Source organism: Rhinopithecus roxellana, chromosome 20, assembly GCF_007565055.1.
Source record: "Rhinopithecus roxellana isolate Shanxi Qingling chromosome 20, ASM756505v1, whole genome shotgun sequence".
Classification (NCBI taxonomy): Eukaryota; Metazoa; Chordata; class Mammalia; order Primates; family Cercopithecidae; genus Rhinopithecus; species Rhinopithecus roxellana.
The window spans coordinates 42,117,113-42,134,657 of record NC_044568.1 but is presented as its reverse complement, the minus strand read 5'-3'; the positions used below and the strand labels follow the sequence as shown (position 1 = coordinate 42,134,657).

General features: G+C 53.1%; 1 protein-coding gene across 1 annotated transcript; it reads left to right on the top strand.

The window, feature by feature from the left end:
- The first annotated feature begins 4,301 nt into the window (after window positions 1–4,301).
- Window positions 4,302–16,880, top strand: CX3CL1 (C-X3-C motif chemokine ligand 1). The gene is made up of 3 exons (XM_010365478.2): window positions 4,302–4,484; window positions 11,471–11,591; window positions 13,833–16,880. Exons 1-3 carry the CDS (start codon window positions 4,415–4,417, stop codon window positions 14,863–14,865), a joined length of 1,224 nt encoding a protein of 407 aa, XP_010363780.1. The 5' UTR covers window positions 4,302–4,414; the 3' UTR covers window positions 14,866–16,880.
- Window positions 16,881–17,545: the final 665 nt, after the last annotated feature.

Genomic DNA, 17,545 nt, shown 5'->3' with positions numbered 1-17,545 from the left:
GGGACCCTGTCTCAAAAAAATAAATACAATAAAAAAGAAAGGGCGTGAGGGAGAAAAGAAAGGAGACAGAAAGAAGGAAAGAAGGAGAGAGGAGAAACTACAAAATACATTTTAGGACAATTGGAGAAATTTGGATATGAACTGGGTGTTAGATGACATATAGGAATTATTGTTAATTTTGTTAGATGGGATAATGATATTATATTTATGTAAGACAATAGCTTTATTCAGAGGAGATGCATGCTGGAATATTTAGGGGCAAAGTGTCAAGCATCTATCATTTACTTTGCAATGGTTTGGCTAAAAAATAAAAATAGAAAAGATAAAACAATTATTAAAAAATGCCAATCATTGGTTGTAGAGGTTTTGTCTGTTTGTTTGTTTGAAGCAGAGTTTCGCTCTTGTTGCCCAGGCTGGAGTGCAGTGGTGCAATCTCGGCTCACTGCAACCTCCGCTTCCCGGGTTCAAGCAATTCTCCCGCCTCAGCCTCCCAAGTAGCTGGGATTACAGGCATCTGCCAACACACTCGACTAATTTTTTGTGTTTTTAGTAGAGACAGGGTTTCACCATGTTGGCCAGGCTGGTCTCAAACTCCTGAGCTCAGGTGATCCACCTGCCTCGGCCTCCCAAACTGCTGGGATTATAGGCGTGAGCCACTGCGCTTGCCCATTGGTGGCGATTTGAAAGTCTTTGTATGATTCTTTCTTGTGTATTGTTGAGTATTTTCCAAAATGGAAATTTTAAAGAGACAAAGCAAATTCTGCTCATCTTCAGATAGAAAGATAATCTCTCTCTCACCCACCTTTCTTGTTTCCCCAACAAGCATGCAGTTCTCCCTTCCTCCCCAAGCCCACAGCATCTAGCTCTCTGGTAGGGCTGGCAACTTCTCTCTTACTGAGCTACAGCTCCTGGGGGCAAGGACTTCAGCTTACTTGCCTTTGTGTCTCCCATCCCACCACATTGCCCGGCACACACCGGGCTCAATTAACAGATACTAATGTCTCCTGCGTGCCAGGCACTGTGAAAGTCCTTAATTTTATTCACTGTCGTGGTGGCTTGATGAGGTGGCTGTTTGCATCCCATTTTACATATAAGGAAGCTGAAATGCAGAGAGAGCTTAAGTCAGTTGCCCAAGGGAATACCCCTTTTCCGTGTTAGAGTCCTGCTCATGCATTTATTTATTTTTTTTCAGACAGGATCCCACTCTGTGCACAAGCTGGAGTGCAGTGGCATGATCACGGCTCACTGCAGCCTCAACCCCCCCGGGCTCACTTGATCCTTCCACTTTAGCCTCCTGAGCAGCTGGGACTGCAGGTACAGGCCACCACACCCGGCTAATTTTCACATATTTTTGTAGAGAGGGGATTTCGCCATGTTTGTAGGGAGGGGGTTTCACCAGGCTGGTCTTGGATTCCTGGGCTCAAGTCATCCTTCTGCCTCGACCTCCCAAAGTGCTGGGATTACAGGTGTGAGCCACCGTATCCGGCCGGAGTCCTGTTTAGCCTCAGGTCTGGCTAGCCTGAAAGGCTGTTTATTGCGTCCAAATTAAATCTAAATTCAGTCCTTAACATCCTAATAAGATAGTTGGAGGTGATCATTCCACTTTATGGGGGTAGAAGCTGGACCTGGGGAGGGTAGAGGGTGCCCGAAGGGTTGAATGAGGAAAAGCAGAGCCATGCTTTACATTTTCGCTTCTATTTTATGCCAGGCTGTGACCCGCACCCTGTGGACATAAACTCACTTAGTTCTTACATTGGTCCTCGCAGTGGGGGTGGAGGCAGGTGGTGGACCCTACTGGTCTTGAGCTCAGACCTCGGAGCCAGCAGGCTGGGCTGAATCCAGGATCCCTCATTTCCTGGCTGGTGAACTAAGAAAATGTCTTTTTTTTTTTTTTTTTTTCTTTTTTTGAGAGTTTTGCTCTTGTTGCCCAGGCTGGAGTGCAATGGCGCAATCTCGGCTCACTGCAACCTCCGCCTCCCGGGTTCAAGCAATTCTCCTTCCTCAGCCTCCCAAGTAGCTGGGACCACAGGCACACACCACCACACTCAGTTAATTTTGTATTTTTAGTAGAGATGGGGTTTCACCATGTTGGCCAGGCTGGTCTCGAACTCCTGACCTCAAGTGATATGCCCGCCTTGGCCTCCCAAAGTGCTGGGATTACAGGCATGAGCCACCGTGCCCAGCCCCAAAGCCCTTGCTTTCTGAATACTTCTTTGGAGCATAGTGGGGGGCCAGGGAATAAGGGCCTCTACTCCCCAGTCCTTGCCCCACCTGGCTCCTGTCCTTCACGAGGTGTAGCGCTTCCCAGAGTGGCTGCCTTCTTCCTCTCTGCCTTCTCCCTCCTCCCCTCTCTTCCTTTCCACCCCTTCCTTCCACCTCTTCCTCCCTGCTTCTCTCTCTTCCCTTTTTTCTCCTCTTTCCCCTTCTCCCTCTCTTTTTCCTCCCACCCCTACCCCTTCTTCCTCTTCTGTTCTTTTCTTCTTCTTCTTTTTTTTTAGACAGAGTCTTACTCTGTCACCCAGGCTGGAGTGCATTGGCATGATCTTGGCTCACTGCAACTTCTGCCTTCCAGGTTCAAGTGATTCTCCTGCCTCAGCCTCTCAAGTAGCTGGGATTACAGGTGTGCGCCACGCCCAGCTAGTTTTTGTATTTTTAGTACAGACGAGGTTTCACCATGTTGGCCAGGCTGGTCTCGAACTCCTGACCTCAGGTGATCCACCCACCTTGGCCTCCCAAAGTGCTGGGATTACAGGTGTGAGCCACTGTACTTGGCCTCCTTCTCTGTTCTTACATGAACAGAGCAGAAAGAACACAACCTCAGTTTTTATCCCTCCTTGTCCCTCTCTGGGCCCCAGTTTCCTCAGTTATAAAAAGAGGGATTGGACACTGGGAATGAGAAGGCTACTCGCTTCCCATGTGCACAGGCCAGGACAGATTCTCTGAGCACGAGTGGACTTTGGCCCCTGCCAAGGGTGCTCTGCTACTTCAAGAAGTATCTAGCCTCCTAATCCCTAACTCCATGCCCCAGGCAGCCCATTGGGTGGGGGGTGGTTGAGGAGAGAGAGGTCCCTGGCCTTGGGAGCCGTAGCCCCTCTGGCCAACCCAACTGGCTCATAGCATGGGATGCTGGCTCCACAACCGGTTTCCCTCAGATTGGCAGCCTGTAGACACCACTACAGCTCAGTCCTGGCCCAAGGCGGAGCTGCTAACTCTTCTGGAGTCTCAGGGATTGTTGCCACTGCCTTTAGGGAAGGCTGCCATGAAGGGAGACTGTGTTTTAATGTGCTCCCAAGGCTGGCAACCCTTCGGTGAGAGCCTGTTGGCTGGCCCTGTGTGGTCCTGTTGCCACCTCTCATGGAGAATGATCTTGGAGGGCCAGTGCTGGGAAGCCCCCTCCACAGTGCACTAGCCCAGTGTTCTCCTTGGGCAGATAGAGAACTCAGGCCCCACGAGAGGCAAGGCTTATCCAGGGCACGGCTGCAGAGCTGAGGAGCCAAGAGCCACAGAGTTGTCAGGGATGGGTTGGCAGCCACGTTGTTCTTTGCGCTAGCAGGGGCCAGAGCAGAGGTGGGAGTGGGTGCAAAGCAGGGAGCAGGAGGCCGGGAGGTGGAGGCAGGGAGGCCAGGGCTCTCTCCTGGGTCCTGAGCTGTCCACATTCTACTCATCACGGTGGTGGGAGGGGGGTTCTCCACTCTGATGCTGTGGATGACCTGGGATGGCTCCGGGCCTCAGTTTCCCCATCTATCCATATGAAGCTGGACTCAATCCTTCTTTCAGCAGACCCTGCAGCAAGCCCCTGACGACTTCAGGCTCCCTGCCGGACTCTGGAGATGCACCGATCAACAAGGTCCCCCAGGAGCCTGGGATTCTGAGAGGGGAAATTTGGGGGTCCATCCTGATGTGGGCAAGGCATTCCCTGGATCAAAGAAGAGCTTGTCAGACCCAGAATGGAGGGGCCCTGAGTCCCTCCCGGCCCCTTGGCATCCCGCTCTCTATTCCACAGCCTGCTGGCCTTTTGTGTGTTGCCCACTTAGGAGTGAGGGCCCCAGGCCACATCCTAGGGCATGTTCCCAGCTCGTGGCAGGAGAGGAGGCCTTTGTACCCAGGCAGGCCCGGTCCAGCCTCCCGGGGAAGGTCCCAGTATGACGAGCCTAGGATGATGAGAAGCCCAGGGCCACAGAGCCGGCTTGGTTCCTTGGCAACATCCCGAGGAATCCAGTGGCTGCACACTGGCTCCCTTCCTCTCTCCTCCCACCCTCCTGCCTGCGGGGGCTGGAGGCGGAGGCAGCCAGCACCATTATAAAAAGCCACAGAGCTCTGGCGGCGGCGGCAGCGAGGGAACAGCACTAAGCTCTGCCGCCTGGCTCTAGCCGCCTGCCCTGGCCCCCACCCGGACTCCTGCCCACCCTCAGCCATGGCTCCGATATCTCTCTCATGGCTGCTCCACTTGGCCACCCTCTGCCATCTGACTGTCCTGCTGGCTGGTAAGTGGGGCCTGGACTTGGGCACCAACAGGGTGAGGAGCCCCCGGTGGGGAGCCCCCAGCCCCTTGTCTGTCGCTCAAGCCTGACATCAGGGGTCCCAGACCCTGCCTGGGTAAAGCTCAAGGCCGGTGGCAGCCCCTATTCAGAGATGTGCAGGAGGGGGCTGGGCACCTTCCTTTCCCCAGATGCAGCACTGGACAGATTTCCACTTGCCAGCGACTGCTCTGCCTGACCCAGGGAGCAAAGTGGCTGTGCCTGGAAGCACAGAGAGGTGGTGTGGGTGGCATAAGGGAGCAGGTGTGGGTGTGCCAGGAGGATGGGGTGGAGGGAGCCTGCAGAGGCTCCTGGTGGGCACTGGGGTGGGAGGACCTGGCTGACAGTGGCTGGCTCTTTCCATCCAGCGTTAATGTGTAACCCGCAGCCCTGGCCCTGGGCCAGGCCACAGTTGGGACTTTCTCCTGCCCTGTTTTCAAAGCCCCCAGGATTAGGGGGCCAGGACCAGTGAAGGTCAAAGTCACTGCAGCTCATGGTTGGGGCTTGCCGCTGCTGTGCTGGTCTGTAGCCCCAGTTGCTCTGCCTGTCTACCCATCATGCTGTCTTCCTCCTCCAAGCACAGTGTAGAAGATGCTTTTGCCTCTAGTCACTTGCTTACTGAAGCCCAGGACCTGGTAGGGGTACATAATTGACCATCCTACCTGATATGGATAAGATGGAGGCCCAGAGAGGTTTAGAAACTGGCCTGAGGATGCACAGCCAGCAAGTAGGGCAGGAGAGGGTAAGACTCATGGGACTGAATGCAGAAGAGAGCACAGATGCACGCTCACCACCTCTGTGGGCCACACCACCTCCATAAACCGCTAGCCAGCCCCCTCCTCAGGGATTGCCCCCACCATCCGGCAGGGTGACATTCAGCGAAGGTGAGACTTTGCCTGTGGGCACACAGCAAGTCTAGGAAAATGAGAAGTAGTCCCCAGCTTCCAGATATTTCCATGGAGCAAACTCACCCTGGGGCAGGGAGCAGGTGCGTGGGTGGGTGGGCACGTGGGGATGGTGGAGGCGAATTCCTGCTGGCTGCTTGCTTTCTGGGATTGGGCCCTGAAGCCTGAGGTGTCTGGGGACAGTGAGAACTGGAAAGTGGGGAGTCAGATGGCAGCTGCTTTGCCACAGTCTTGCTGTGTGACCCTGAGAAGGGTCTTGCCTCCTCTGGTCCCAGCTGCTGCATCTTTAAATATAGCTATTACCTCTCCGGTGGGGTGGGGGAGGGTGATGAGGCTCCAATGCCTATGGGGGTGTTTTGAAGAGGGTGGCGGAGGAAGATTACTTTTACTAAGCTTACAGGGGAAAGGGTCCTAGGCTAGGATGGAAAGGGACCCTGGGGGACTCTGGGTGCTCTGACTAGCAGCCTGAGGCTTTAGAACCAGGCTTCTGCCCTCATCTTGGTCATTGGCTTTACTGGAAGATCCTGGGGATTACTGGAACCTTTCTCAGCCTCAGTTTCTCCTCCCATAAAACTGGGCATTTGACCAGGCTCACCTTGGAAGTCCTCTCCAGCGCTGACATGTATGGCTCCGAGAGGCCCTTGGGAGCCCCTTTAGGATGAGGGGGTGGTTTGGAAGCCAGAGAGACCCCGAGAGGAGGCTGGGGGGTTCGTAGCTGCTGCCCTGACTAGTGTGGGGCAGCTGCGTCAGTCCCCAAATGTGGGTTTGTGGGGCTGTGTCAGGCAGGAGGCTTCTGTGCTTTATATAACGAACCTGCAGCTACGAGTCGGCGCAGAGCATTGCCCCCCCACTCCAAGAGCTGACGCATGCACTCCCACTCAAGTCCTGGCAAGAAAGGAAAAAAACGAATCTGTTTTAAGCTCCTATGGCCTATCCCGCTCATTAGCAGTGGGGGTGGATGGAGAGGGCATGGGAGGATAAATTCAAGAGTGTCAGATCCAGGCCCCTGTCAAATTTAAATAAAAATTCCTCCATTTTTCTGTTGGTTAAGGTATTATGTCACAAAGCGCTTCCTTGGGCATTTTGTCCATTCATTCAACAAATACTTATTGGACACCTACTGTGTGACAAGCCTGGTACTAGGTACTGGGGCAGCATCAATAAATAAAACAGCCAAGGACCTCAGCCCTCGGGGTGCTGTAATTCAACTGAAGAGGACAGATAATACACAAACTAAATCAGTAAACAATGTGATCTACTGGAAGGAGAAAAGGTACTGTGATCAAAAAATAGAGAGGGGTGGCTGGGCGCAGGGGCTCATGCCTGTAATCCCAGCACATTGGGAGGCCAAAGTGGGCAGATCACCTGAGGTCAGGAGTTCAAGACCAGACTGGCCAACATGGTGAAACCCTGTCTATACCAAAAATACAAAATCAGCCGGGTGTGGTGGCGCATGCCTATAGTCCCAGCTACTTGGGAGGCTGAGGCAGGAGAATCACTTGAACCTGGGAGGCAGAGATTGGAGTGAGCCGAGATTGTGCCACTGCCCTCCAGCCTGGGTGACAGAGCGAGACTTCGTTTCAAAAAAAAGAAAGAAAGAAAGAAAAGGAAAAGAAAAATAGAGAGCAGGGAAGAGAGGTGTTGACATTTTAAATAGGGGGTGAGGGAAGCCCACTGAGTAGGTGGCTTTGCACAGTTTGGAGGAGGCTGAGGGAGGGAGCCAGGTGGATATCTCTGGATATCTCTAGAGCAGTGGTCCTCAGTGAGTAATTTTGCTCTCCCAGGGGCCATTTGGCAATTTCTAGGGACATTTTTACTTGTTACAAATGTCCCAATGTTTTTGGTTCAGTTGAGCTACTTGCCTCTAATGTGTAGAGGCCAGAGATGCTGCTAAACATCCTCCAGTGCCCGGGATAGCCCCCAAAACAAAGAACTGTCTGGTCCAAAATGTCAGTAGTGTCACTGTTGAGAAACCCTGCCCTAAGGGAAAAATGCTCCAGATGTTAAAAAATGTTTATTCTCACAACCACACTGTGAAGCAGGTATTGTCACGTCCATTTTACAAGTAAGGAAACTGAGGCTCAGAGAGTCTGAGTGACTTGGTTAGGACACACACCTGAGCAATGGCTCAATTTCTCTCTTTATCACCTCACCCAGTGACCCAGGACATTTCCTGAGTCTCCTTCTAAGACCCTGGAAGACTCTTAGAAGTCCTTGAGGTCCAGCCTAAAGGAGACTTCCTCCAAGAAGCCTCCCCTGATCATTTGAAGTTGGAAGTGGTTTCTCCCTCATGTAAACCCCAGTATATTTGTGGTATGTTCTGGAACACCATGTTTCCACCTGGCATCTAGAGTAGCCTAGAACAGTGGGTGTTTAGGGGCTGGGTAGAAAACTAGCTCTGCCACCATGCAGCTGTGTGGCATTGGGCACATTTAACCTCTCTTATTCCCAGCTTCTGCATCTGTGAAGTGGGGATAATAATACTCCCTTTGCAGGATAATAATTCCCTTTGATGTTGGGAATTAAAGAGAGCAGATGTGTACATGCTGGACACCGGGTCTGATACACAGTAGGTGCTCAATTAAAAAAAAAAGCTCTGATACTTTGTGTGCCTGTTTTACCTGTCCATCAGGCTGGGAGCCTTCTGAGGCCAGAGGCATTCCTTATTCATCTCACTGTACCTCACAGCACCCGGCACAGGGCCTGGCAAGAGGAACCAGCATTTGTTGGTTGACTGAATAAGCAGAGTGATCTGATGGCATTTATTGGGATGGAAGCACTCTCTCCAAGCTCAGCACCCGTGCCTATGGGAGAAAGAGCTCAAGGTTAAGGATAAGAGGGCCTGAGATTTTTGTATATACTCAAAAGTAATTCCAGCCAGTGTTGGCTGAATCAGGAAGGGGATGGATGGATGGATGGATGGATGGAAGAAGGGATGGGGAGGGGACGATGAGGGATGGATGAGTGGGTGAGATAAAAGGGGGTGGAAGATTGACAGGTAGGGGAGAGGGAGTGGGTAGATGGATGAATGGAGATGAGTAGGGGATGGGTGGGAGGTGGCAGGTGGGTGAGGAATGGGTAGAAGATTGATAAGAGTGGGTGGACGGATGGATGGATAGGTAGATAGATGCATTAAAGAGAGATAAGTAAATTGAGACTAATTTCATTCAATGGATATTGATTGAGTATCCACCTTGTGCTTGATGCTGGGAAACTGTGATACTAAGACAGACGAGTTCCCTGCCTTCCTGACACTCCTATGACAGATAATAGATGACTGGCTGGATGAGGCATTGTCTCCATTTACAGAAAGGAAAACTTCAGCTCTGAGAAGGGACAGGCTCCCCAGGTTAGTTAAACAATCTTCCTGGCAGAACCAAGAACTTAGCTGGGCCAGGACCATTCAGGGACCGTGGCAGAGAGTGGGGACTTTGGAGACAGGATGACTCTGTGGCTCTTTAAAGCCCTGAAGGTGGGTAATGGCTTTTCCCATGTTGGATTTGGGGCGCACAGAATGGACCTTCTTTCTTATCCATTGGGCAGCCTCCCTTGCCTCCTCCTGTCTCTGGTCACTCAGGGGCACCGTATTTTCTGGGGCTTCCTAAAGAAGACACCTGCAGGCCAGTTTAGGGGACTGCCACCTGGCTCCACTCAACAGGGCCTGGGGAGAATGCAGGTGCATCGTTCTGAGGTCCCATTGCAGAAGGAGGGTGGCCAGTCCACGCAGTGACTTTTATATCCTGGTTACTCAGAGAGAAAGGACAGCCCTGTGACCTGGGGAGCCTCTCCTGCACACAGCCCCCAACCCCCTGAAGCTACTAGTGCTGCTCCTTGATGACTCAACCCAGACCTGCTGGTCCTAAACCACCTTCCCACAAAGCAGGGTGGGCCAAAGCTAAGGGGGAGCGATGGAGAGAGGAAGCAACAGACTCTACAAAATCTCTGTGTGTGTGCACACGTGCATGCACCTGTATTTGGGAAAGTGGAGTATGTTTGCATGACCACATTATGTAAGTATTTATGCATGAGCAATTTGTGTTCTGGTGGAGCCCAGGGATGGGCTGGGGGTTTCCCAGGCTCTGAAGTGCTAGATAAGATCAGCTTGCTCTCTTGACTGCCCTGGCCTCCAGATGTTTGCAAAACCCTCTGGGGTCTTGCTTTTGCTGCACATAACCTTGACCCAGATCTGAAACTCCAGCTCTTCCTTGATTTTTACACTCATCCTCCTTGAGCTCACGCTAAGCAGAAAAAAAAAATTTTTGCTGGGGATTTTAGGCGAAGAGAAAAGGTGGAAATGCAGTGTAAACAACTTCAAATGTTTATATCAAATAGTTGGGTTTATTTGTCCTGTCCTGAGGTTTCTCTCTGGCTCCACGTGACACTCAGCTACTGCCTGCCCCTTCTGCCCCACTCTGCCCTTACCCTATTCATACCTTCCATCTCCAACCCTTCCTTCTCCTTACTCTTCTTGCTCCAGGAATTTCAAATGCCTCTTCCCTCCTAGGCAGGATGACTCAGTACCTTTCAGCAACTACTCTCAGGCTCATTCTGGCTCTTAACAGCAGAACAAAGGATCATCTATTCATCAGACCCCACCTTCTTAGAAAGCAGTTGTACTTATACACTTTTAAAAAGTTTATTGCTGGGCATGGTGGCTTGCATCTGTAATCCCAGCTACTCCGGAAGTTGAAGTGGGAGGATCGCTTGAGGTCAGGGGTTCAAGACCAGCCTAGGCAACATAGCAAGACCCTGTCTCTTAAAAAAAAATTAGCCAGGCATGGTAGCATGCACCTGTAGTCCCAGCTACTTGGGAGGCTGAGGCAAGAGATCTCTTTTTTTTTTTTTTTTTTTTTTTTTTTTTGAGACGGAGTCTTGCTCTGTCACCCAGGCTGGAGTACAGTGGTACGATCTCAGTTCACTGCAACCTCTGCCTCCCAGATTCAAGCAATTCTCCTGTCTCAGCTTCCCTAGCAGCTGGGACTAAAGGCGCCCACCATCATTCCAGGCTAATTTTTGTATTTTTAGTAGAGACAAGGTTTCACCATACTGATCAGGCTGGTCCCAAACTCCTGACCTCAGGTGATCCACCTGCCTTGGCCTCCCAAAGTGCTGGGATTACAGGTGTGAGCCACCACACCCAGCCAGGAGAATCTCTTGAGCCCAGGATTTTGAGGTTGCAGTGAGCTAGGATTATACCACTGCACTCCAGCCTGGACAACAGAGCAAGACCCTATTTCTTAATTAAAAAAAAAAAAGGCAGCAGAGAGAAATAAGGCAGAGGTGAGGGAACAGGCAATGCCACAGGCCCAGTGGGGACTGCAGCCGGCTTGGTAGGAGAACCTGTTCCATCACTTGCTGGCTGTGTGACCTTAGCAGATCCCTGTCACTCTCAGATTCATCTCCCCTGCTGCACAATGGACCAGCTAATTTTAAAAATTAACCTGGGCGTGGTGGCTCACGCCTGTCATCCCAGCACTTTGGAAGGCCGAGGAGGGCAGATCACCTGAGGTCGAGAGTTTGAGACCAGCCTGACCAACAAGGAGAAACCCTGTCTGTACTAAAAATACAAAATTAGCCAGGCGTCGTGGCAAATGCCTGTAATCCTAGCTACTCGGGAGGCTGAGGCAGGAGAATCACTTGAACCCGGGAGGCGGAGGTTGCGGTGAGCCGAGATCGTGCCATTGCACTCCAGCCTGGGTGACAACAGCGAGACTCCATCTCAAAACAAACAAACAAACAAACAAACAAACAAACTTTTAATATGTGCCAGTGCCAGGCAAAAAGAACTCTGTAAATAAGAATTCACATTTCTTATTCTTACAACAAGGCTATGAGGTAGATACTATCTTTGTTCCTATTTTACAGGTGGTAAAACTGAGGCATAGAGAAGTTTGGTGGGGGAGGGAGGCTGAGTCAAAGGCCTTGAAGGCCAGGGTGTACAGGTGGTCAGCTTTGGCTTGGGTGGTGTGGCCGGGACAATCTGGCACAGGGTTGGGAAGCCAGATGCCCACAGACATCCCTGCTGACCAGGAACCTCTTTGGACTCAGGACAGCACCACGGCGTGACGAAATGCAACATCACGTGCAGCAAGATGACATCAAAGATACCTGTGGCTTTGCTCATCCACTATCAACAGAACCAGGAATCATGCGGCAAACGTGCAATCGTGTAGGTACTGCCCCCGAGGCCTCTGAAATCCCCTTCAGGCCCTTGGAATATTCCCAGACCTCTGAGAATCTACGTTCACACCTCCCCTCCCAGACCTGGTCTCCTAGGCGAAGGCCTCAGCACACGCTTCTCTTGCCCCTGGCCTGCAGGCCACTTCACTGACCTTAATTTCTGTGCCATATGGCTAAGGTGGAGAGTGGCTTCCTGAATGGCCCAGTGTGGCTGGGGGGGCAGCCGCCCTGGCTTATGGCCTGGAGCAGCCATGAACGGTGGTAATTCCTCCTGGACTGAAGCACATGTTACCCCACACTCGAACCCACTATATTTCATGGGGTGGTGTGGGTAGGCGTAAAGCATGAGGGTCTTATTTAAAATGCAGGTTCCAGACTCTAACAGACCTGGTGCAAATCCTGCCTTCCCCTTTTACTGGCTGGGTGGCCCTGCTTCCATTGCTTATTTTTTGCACCTTGGTTTTCTTGTCTATAAAATGGGTAGCTAGGACAGGATGTAACTAAAGTGCTTGGCAAGGGCGTGGTGGCTAATGCCTGTAATACCAGCACTTTTGAAGGCCGAGGCTGGTGGATCACTTGAGGCCAGGAGTTCAAGACCAGGCTGGCCAACATGGTGAAACTCCATCTCTACTAAAAATACAAAAACTAGCTGGGCGTGGTGGTGGGTGCCTGTAATCCCAGCTACTCGGGAGGTTGAGGCAGGAGAATTGCTTGAACCCAGGAGGCAGAGGTTGCAGTGAGCCGAGATGGCGCCACTGCACTCTGGCCTGAGCAACATTGTGAGACTTCATCTCAAAAAAAAAAAAAAAAGAAAAAGAAAAAAAAAGAAAAGAAAAGAAAAAATAAAAATTAAATTAAAAATAAATAAAGTGCTTGGCAGGGTCTGTCAGTAGTTGCTGCAGAGATCACTATCTCCATCTGACAGAAGAGGAAACAGGGTCATTTGGAGACTTTGGGGAGGGATTGAGTCATTGTCCTCCTGGCTGTTAAGGACCCTGGCCATCTTGGTCACTTCCTTCTCCTGGGGGCTCTCTTGGGTCCTGCCTAACCAGCCAGCCCTGAGGCCTTTCCCCAGGACTGACTTTTGAGCCCTAAAGCAGCCTCAGCCAGACCTAGGGGTCAGGCAGCAGGAAATGGCCAATGGCCCTTTGCTTTCTAGGCTCAGTTAAAGGAAGTCTGGCACTTCCTCTCCGCAATTATGCAGTTTCTAAGGTGGGCAAGGTACTGAGCGTGCTCCTGCCTGACTTCTTTGCTGATCGGTCAAGGCTTACTTCCCCAAGACACCCCCAAGTATTTTTTGTTTTCTAGATGAAAGGGAAAAAGGAAGTAGGGGAGGGGATCACTGTGCCCAGGGGGCCTGCAGGGTCATACTCGCTTCCTGGACTTCTCTAGCTTCCCGGTATCCTGGAGCCAGGTGCCTTTACTTCATCTCTCTGAGCCTTGGTTTCCTCATCTGTAAAATGGACATGAGCCTGGTAGCCACCTTGTGGGATGGATGTAAGGTTTGAACATGGGCAAATGCCAAGCACAGGCCGTGGCATGGAGCCAAGATTTGGAGGGCACTCAGGGTCCCAATGAGGCTGCCACATATTTGGCTCTAACCCCTTCTGCCCGTGAACACACATCAGGAGGGGAGGAGAGGGGCCTGGAGCACAGCCTGTAGCTGTGAAACCGAAGGAGAAGAGCAACAAGACTCACAAAGTCTCATAAGGCCTGTTCCAGAGTGAGGAGGCCCCATCCAGAGCTCACCTGAAGTCCTCTCCCCAGCAGGAGAGTCAAAGCCCAGAGCCCCCTGCCTTAATGGTAACAATATTATCGACATTGTTATTATTTTCAGCTATTACTGATCTGCTCTGAGCCATAATTTAGCTTTTTTTTACAGTAACACAGAAGTAGGGTGATCAACTCGTCCCTGTTTGCCTGGGGACTTTCCCGGTTTTAAAATGGAAAGTCCCTCATCCTGAGTACCCCCTGCATCCCATTTTTTCTGGGATGGGTGGTCACCCTACAGATGGGAGGTTTCCTATCTCCATTTCTCAGGTGAGGACCTGGGAGCTCAGGAGGGCGGGTTTCCCCAGCTGGTCAGCGGCCTCACAGCCGCTAAGTGGGAGGGCAGGATTTCCAGCCAGGTGTGTTCACCTGCAGAGCACTGGTGCTGTGCCCCCACACCACGCTGGCCCGGGTTTCTGGTATCTGGGCATCACTGGATCCCTGTCTTTCTCCCCTGTAGCTTGGAGACGAGACAGCACAGGCTGTTCTGTGCCGACCCGAAGGAACAATGGGTCAAGGATGCGATGCAGCATCTGGACCGCCAGGCTGCTGCTCTGACTCGAAATGGCGGCACCTTTGAGAAGCAGATCGGCCTGGTGAAGCCCAGGACCACCCTTGCTGCCCGGGGAATGGACGAGTCTGTGGTACCGGATCCCGAAGCCACAGGCGAAAGCAGTAGCCTGAAGCCGACTCCTTCTTCCCGGGAGGCACAGACGGCCTTGGGGACCTCCCCAGAGCAGTTGACGGGCGTGACTGGTTCCTCAGGGACCGGGCTCCCCCTCACGACAAAGGCTCAGGATGGAGGGCCTGTGGGCACGGAGCTTTTCCGAGTGCCTCCCGTCTCCACTGCCACCGCGTGGCAGAGTTCTGCTCCCCACCAACCTGGGCCCTGCCTCTGGGCTGAGGGAAAGACCTCTGAGGCCACGTCCACCCAGGACCCTTCCACCCAGGCCTCCTCCACCCAGGCCTCCTCCACCCAGGCCTCCACTACTTCCTCCCCAGCCCCAGAGGAGAACACTCCGTGTGAAGGCCAGCCTGTGTGGGGTCAGGGACAGAGCCCCAGGCCAGAGAACTCTCTGGAGCGGGAGGAGATGGGTCCCGTGCCAGCACACACAGATGTCTTCCAGGACTGGGGGCCTGGCAGCATGGCCCACGTCTCTGTGGTCCCTGTCTCCTCGGAAGGAACCCCCAGCAGGGAGCCAGTGGCTTCAGGCAGCTGGACCCCTAAAGCTGAGGAACCCATCCATGCCACCATGGACCCCCAGAGGCTGGGCGTCCTTATCACTCCTGTCCCTGACGCCCAGGCTGCCACTCGGAGGCAGGCAGTGGGGCTGCTGGCCTTCCTTGGCCTCCTCTTCTGCCTGGGGGTGGCCATGTTCGCCTACCAGAGCCTCCAGGGCTGCCCTCGAAAGATGGCGGGAGAGATGGTGGAGGGCCTTCGCTACATCCCCCGGAGCTGTGGTAGTAACTCATATGTCCTGGTGCCCGTGTGAACTCCTCCGGCCTGTGTCTAGTTGTTTGATTCAGACAGCTGCCTGGGATCCCTCATCCTCATACCCACTCCCACCCAAGGGCCTGGCCTGAGCTGGGATGATTGGAGCGGGGAGGTGGGATCCTCCAGGTGCACAAGCTCCAAGCTCCCAGGCACACCCCAGGAGGCCAGCCTTGACCATTCTCCACCTGCCAGGGACAGAGGGGGTGGTCTCCCAACTCACCCCAGCCCCAAAACTCTCCTCTGCTGCTGGCTGGTTAGAGGTTCCCTTTGACGCCATCCCAGCCCCAATGAACAATTATTTATGCCCAGCCCCCTCTGACCCACGCTACCCTGTGAGTACTATAGTCCTCCCATCTCACACATGAGCATCAGGCCAGGCCCTCTGCCCACTCCCCGCAATCTCATTGTGTCTCTTGGTCCTGCTGCAGTTGCCAGTCACCCCGGCCACCTGCGGTGCTATCTCCCCCAGCCCCATCCTCTGTACAGAGCCCATGCCCCCACTAGTGACGTGTCTTTTCTTGCATGAGGCTAGTGTGGTGTTTCCTGGCACTGCTCCCAGTGAGGCTCTGCCCTTGGTTAGGCATTGTGGGAAGGGGAGATAAGGGTATCTCGTGGCTTTCTTCTTTGGTCTACACTGTGCTGAGTCTGAAGGCTGGGTTCTGATCCTAGTTCTACCATCAACCCCCCAAGGTACTCCCATCTGTGAAAGGAAAGAGGGAGGTAAGGAATATCTGTCCCCCTGACATCACTCATTGACCTGAGGCCCTTCTCTCCAGCCCCTGGATGCAGCCTCACAGTCCTTATGAGCAGAGCACCTTAGACAGTCCTTGCCAATAGACTAGCTTGTCTTTGGACCCGGAGGCCCAGAGGGCCTGCAAGGGAGTGAGTTGATAGCACAGATCCTGCCCTGTGGGCCCCCAAATGGAGGTGGGCAGAACAGAGACCATCCCTGAAGGCCCCGCCCAGGCTTAGTCACTGAGACACCCCGAGCTCTGCCTCCCCTTACCCCCTAAGAGGGAGGAGGGAGGGCTCCAGACACATGTCTAAGAAGCCCAGGAAAGGCTCTGGGAGCAGCCACACTCCTGACTCTTCTTCAGAGACTCCTGCAGGCAGCCAGGCCACAAGACCCTTGTAGTCCCACTCCCCACACGCCAGATTCTTTCATGAGGCCTGGGTTCCCCTCCCACCTCTCTCACTCCTTGAAAACACTGTTCTCTGCCCTCCAAGACCTTCTCCTTCATCTTTGTCCCCATCGCAGACAGGACCAGGGATTTCCATGATGTTTTCCATGAGGCCCCTGTTTGTTTCTGAAAGTGATGCTACCCGGGAAGGGGGCTGGGACATGGGAAAGGGGAAGTTGCAGGCATAAAGTCAGGGGTTCCCTTTTTTGGCTGCTGAAGGCTCGAGCATGCCTGGATGAGGCTGCACCAGCCGGCCTGGCCCCTCGGGGTCTCTGGTGGCAGCTCACCACTCCCTTGGATTGTCACCGAAGGTGACCCTTGCTCTACCTGAGGGGCCTCTTATGGGCTGGGTTCTACCCAGGTGCCAGGAACACTCCTTCACAGATGGGTGCTTGGAGGAAGGAAACCCAGCTCTGGTCCATAGAGAGCAAGACGCTGTGCCGCCCGGCCCACCCGGCCTTTGCACTCCCCTGCTGGGCGTGGTGCAGTATATTCAGGAAGTTCAGGGCCTGGCTCAGGTGGGGTCACTCTGGCAGCTCAGAGAGGGTGAGAGTGGAACGATGCACTTTGTTCTGGCTCTTCTAGGCTGGGAGAGCCTTCCAGGGGTGGGGCACCCTGTGATGGGGCCCTGCCTCCTTTGTGAGGAAGCTGCTGGGGCCAGCTGGTCCCCCTTCCATGGACTTTGTTAGTTTCTCCAAGCAGGACACGGACAAGGATGATCTAGGAAGACTCTGGAAAGAGTAGGTTGATCCTTTTACTTTTCCAACCCTCATCACCAATGTCTGTGACATTTTGTATTTTACTAATAAAATTTAAAAGTCTTGTGAATCAATACGGGTGATTTCTCTGGGGACAAGTCCAGCAACCAGGGCTTCAGAGGGGAAGGAACGGGGCAGGGGTGGGCAGGCCAAGACCCCTTTCAGCCCTGGAGACCCCTATCTTCAGTTCACCTGGGGCAGAAAAGCAGACATTTTTACAGTCAGCAAGAGAAGAAGCACCAGGGATTGGAGTGAGGAGTGCTGAATCCTTGGCCCAGCTCTGTTCTGCCCGGCTGTGTAATGTTGGGCCAGGGCCTTCACCTCTCTGGGTCTGCATAAATGTGAGTATGGGGCCTCTCCTAGTCTGGCAGGACTCTCCCTAGTCTGACAGGACTCAGAATCCCTCATGAAGCCCTACCCCATGCCTGCTGAACCACCGTCCCAGGGGCCCTGGGACCACTGTCAGTGACCTGGTGCCCCATATGGAAACTGGCCCTTAGTTTCCTCTTTGCAGCCTTCCTAGTTCAGATGAAGATCAAAGAGGGATTACTTCTTAAGGGACTTGGGAGTTCATAGATGTGCCCCAAGTGTGAGCCTCCTGGTGGCCTAAGCTCTTCAGTGTCCTGGGAGGCTTCCTAAGAGCTGCTGTGTACAGTTGTGCAGGTTGGAAACTGCACAAGGCTGCCACAGACCAAGTCCAGCCTACTGGTATCCAATATTTCATGAATGTTAGGATGCA

Bases quoted from the DNA above. Each gene is read 5' to 3' on its own strand.
- CX3CL1 (XM_010365478.2), top strand. From the start codon at position 4,415: ATGGCTCCGATATCTCTCTCATGGCTGCTCCACTTGGCCACCCTCTGC. The intron at 4,485-11,470 runs GTAAGTGGGGCC...CTTTGGACTCAG, and splicing joins TCTGACTGTCCTGCTGGCTG to GACAGCACCACGGCGTGACG. The intron at 11,592-13,832 runs GTAGGTACTGCC...TCTCCCCTGTAG, and splicing joins TGCGGCAAACGTGCAATCGT to CTTGGAGACGAGACAGCACA.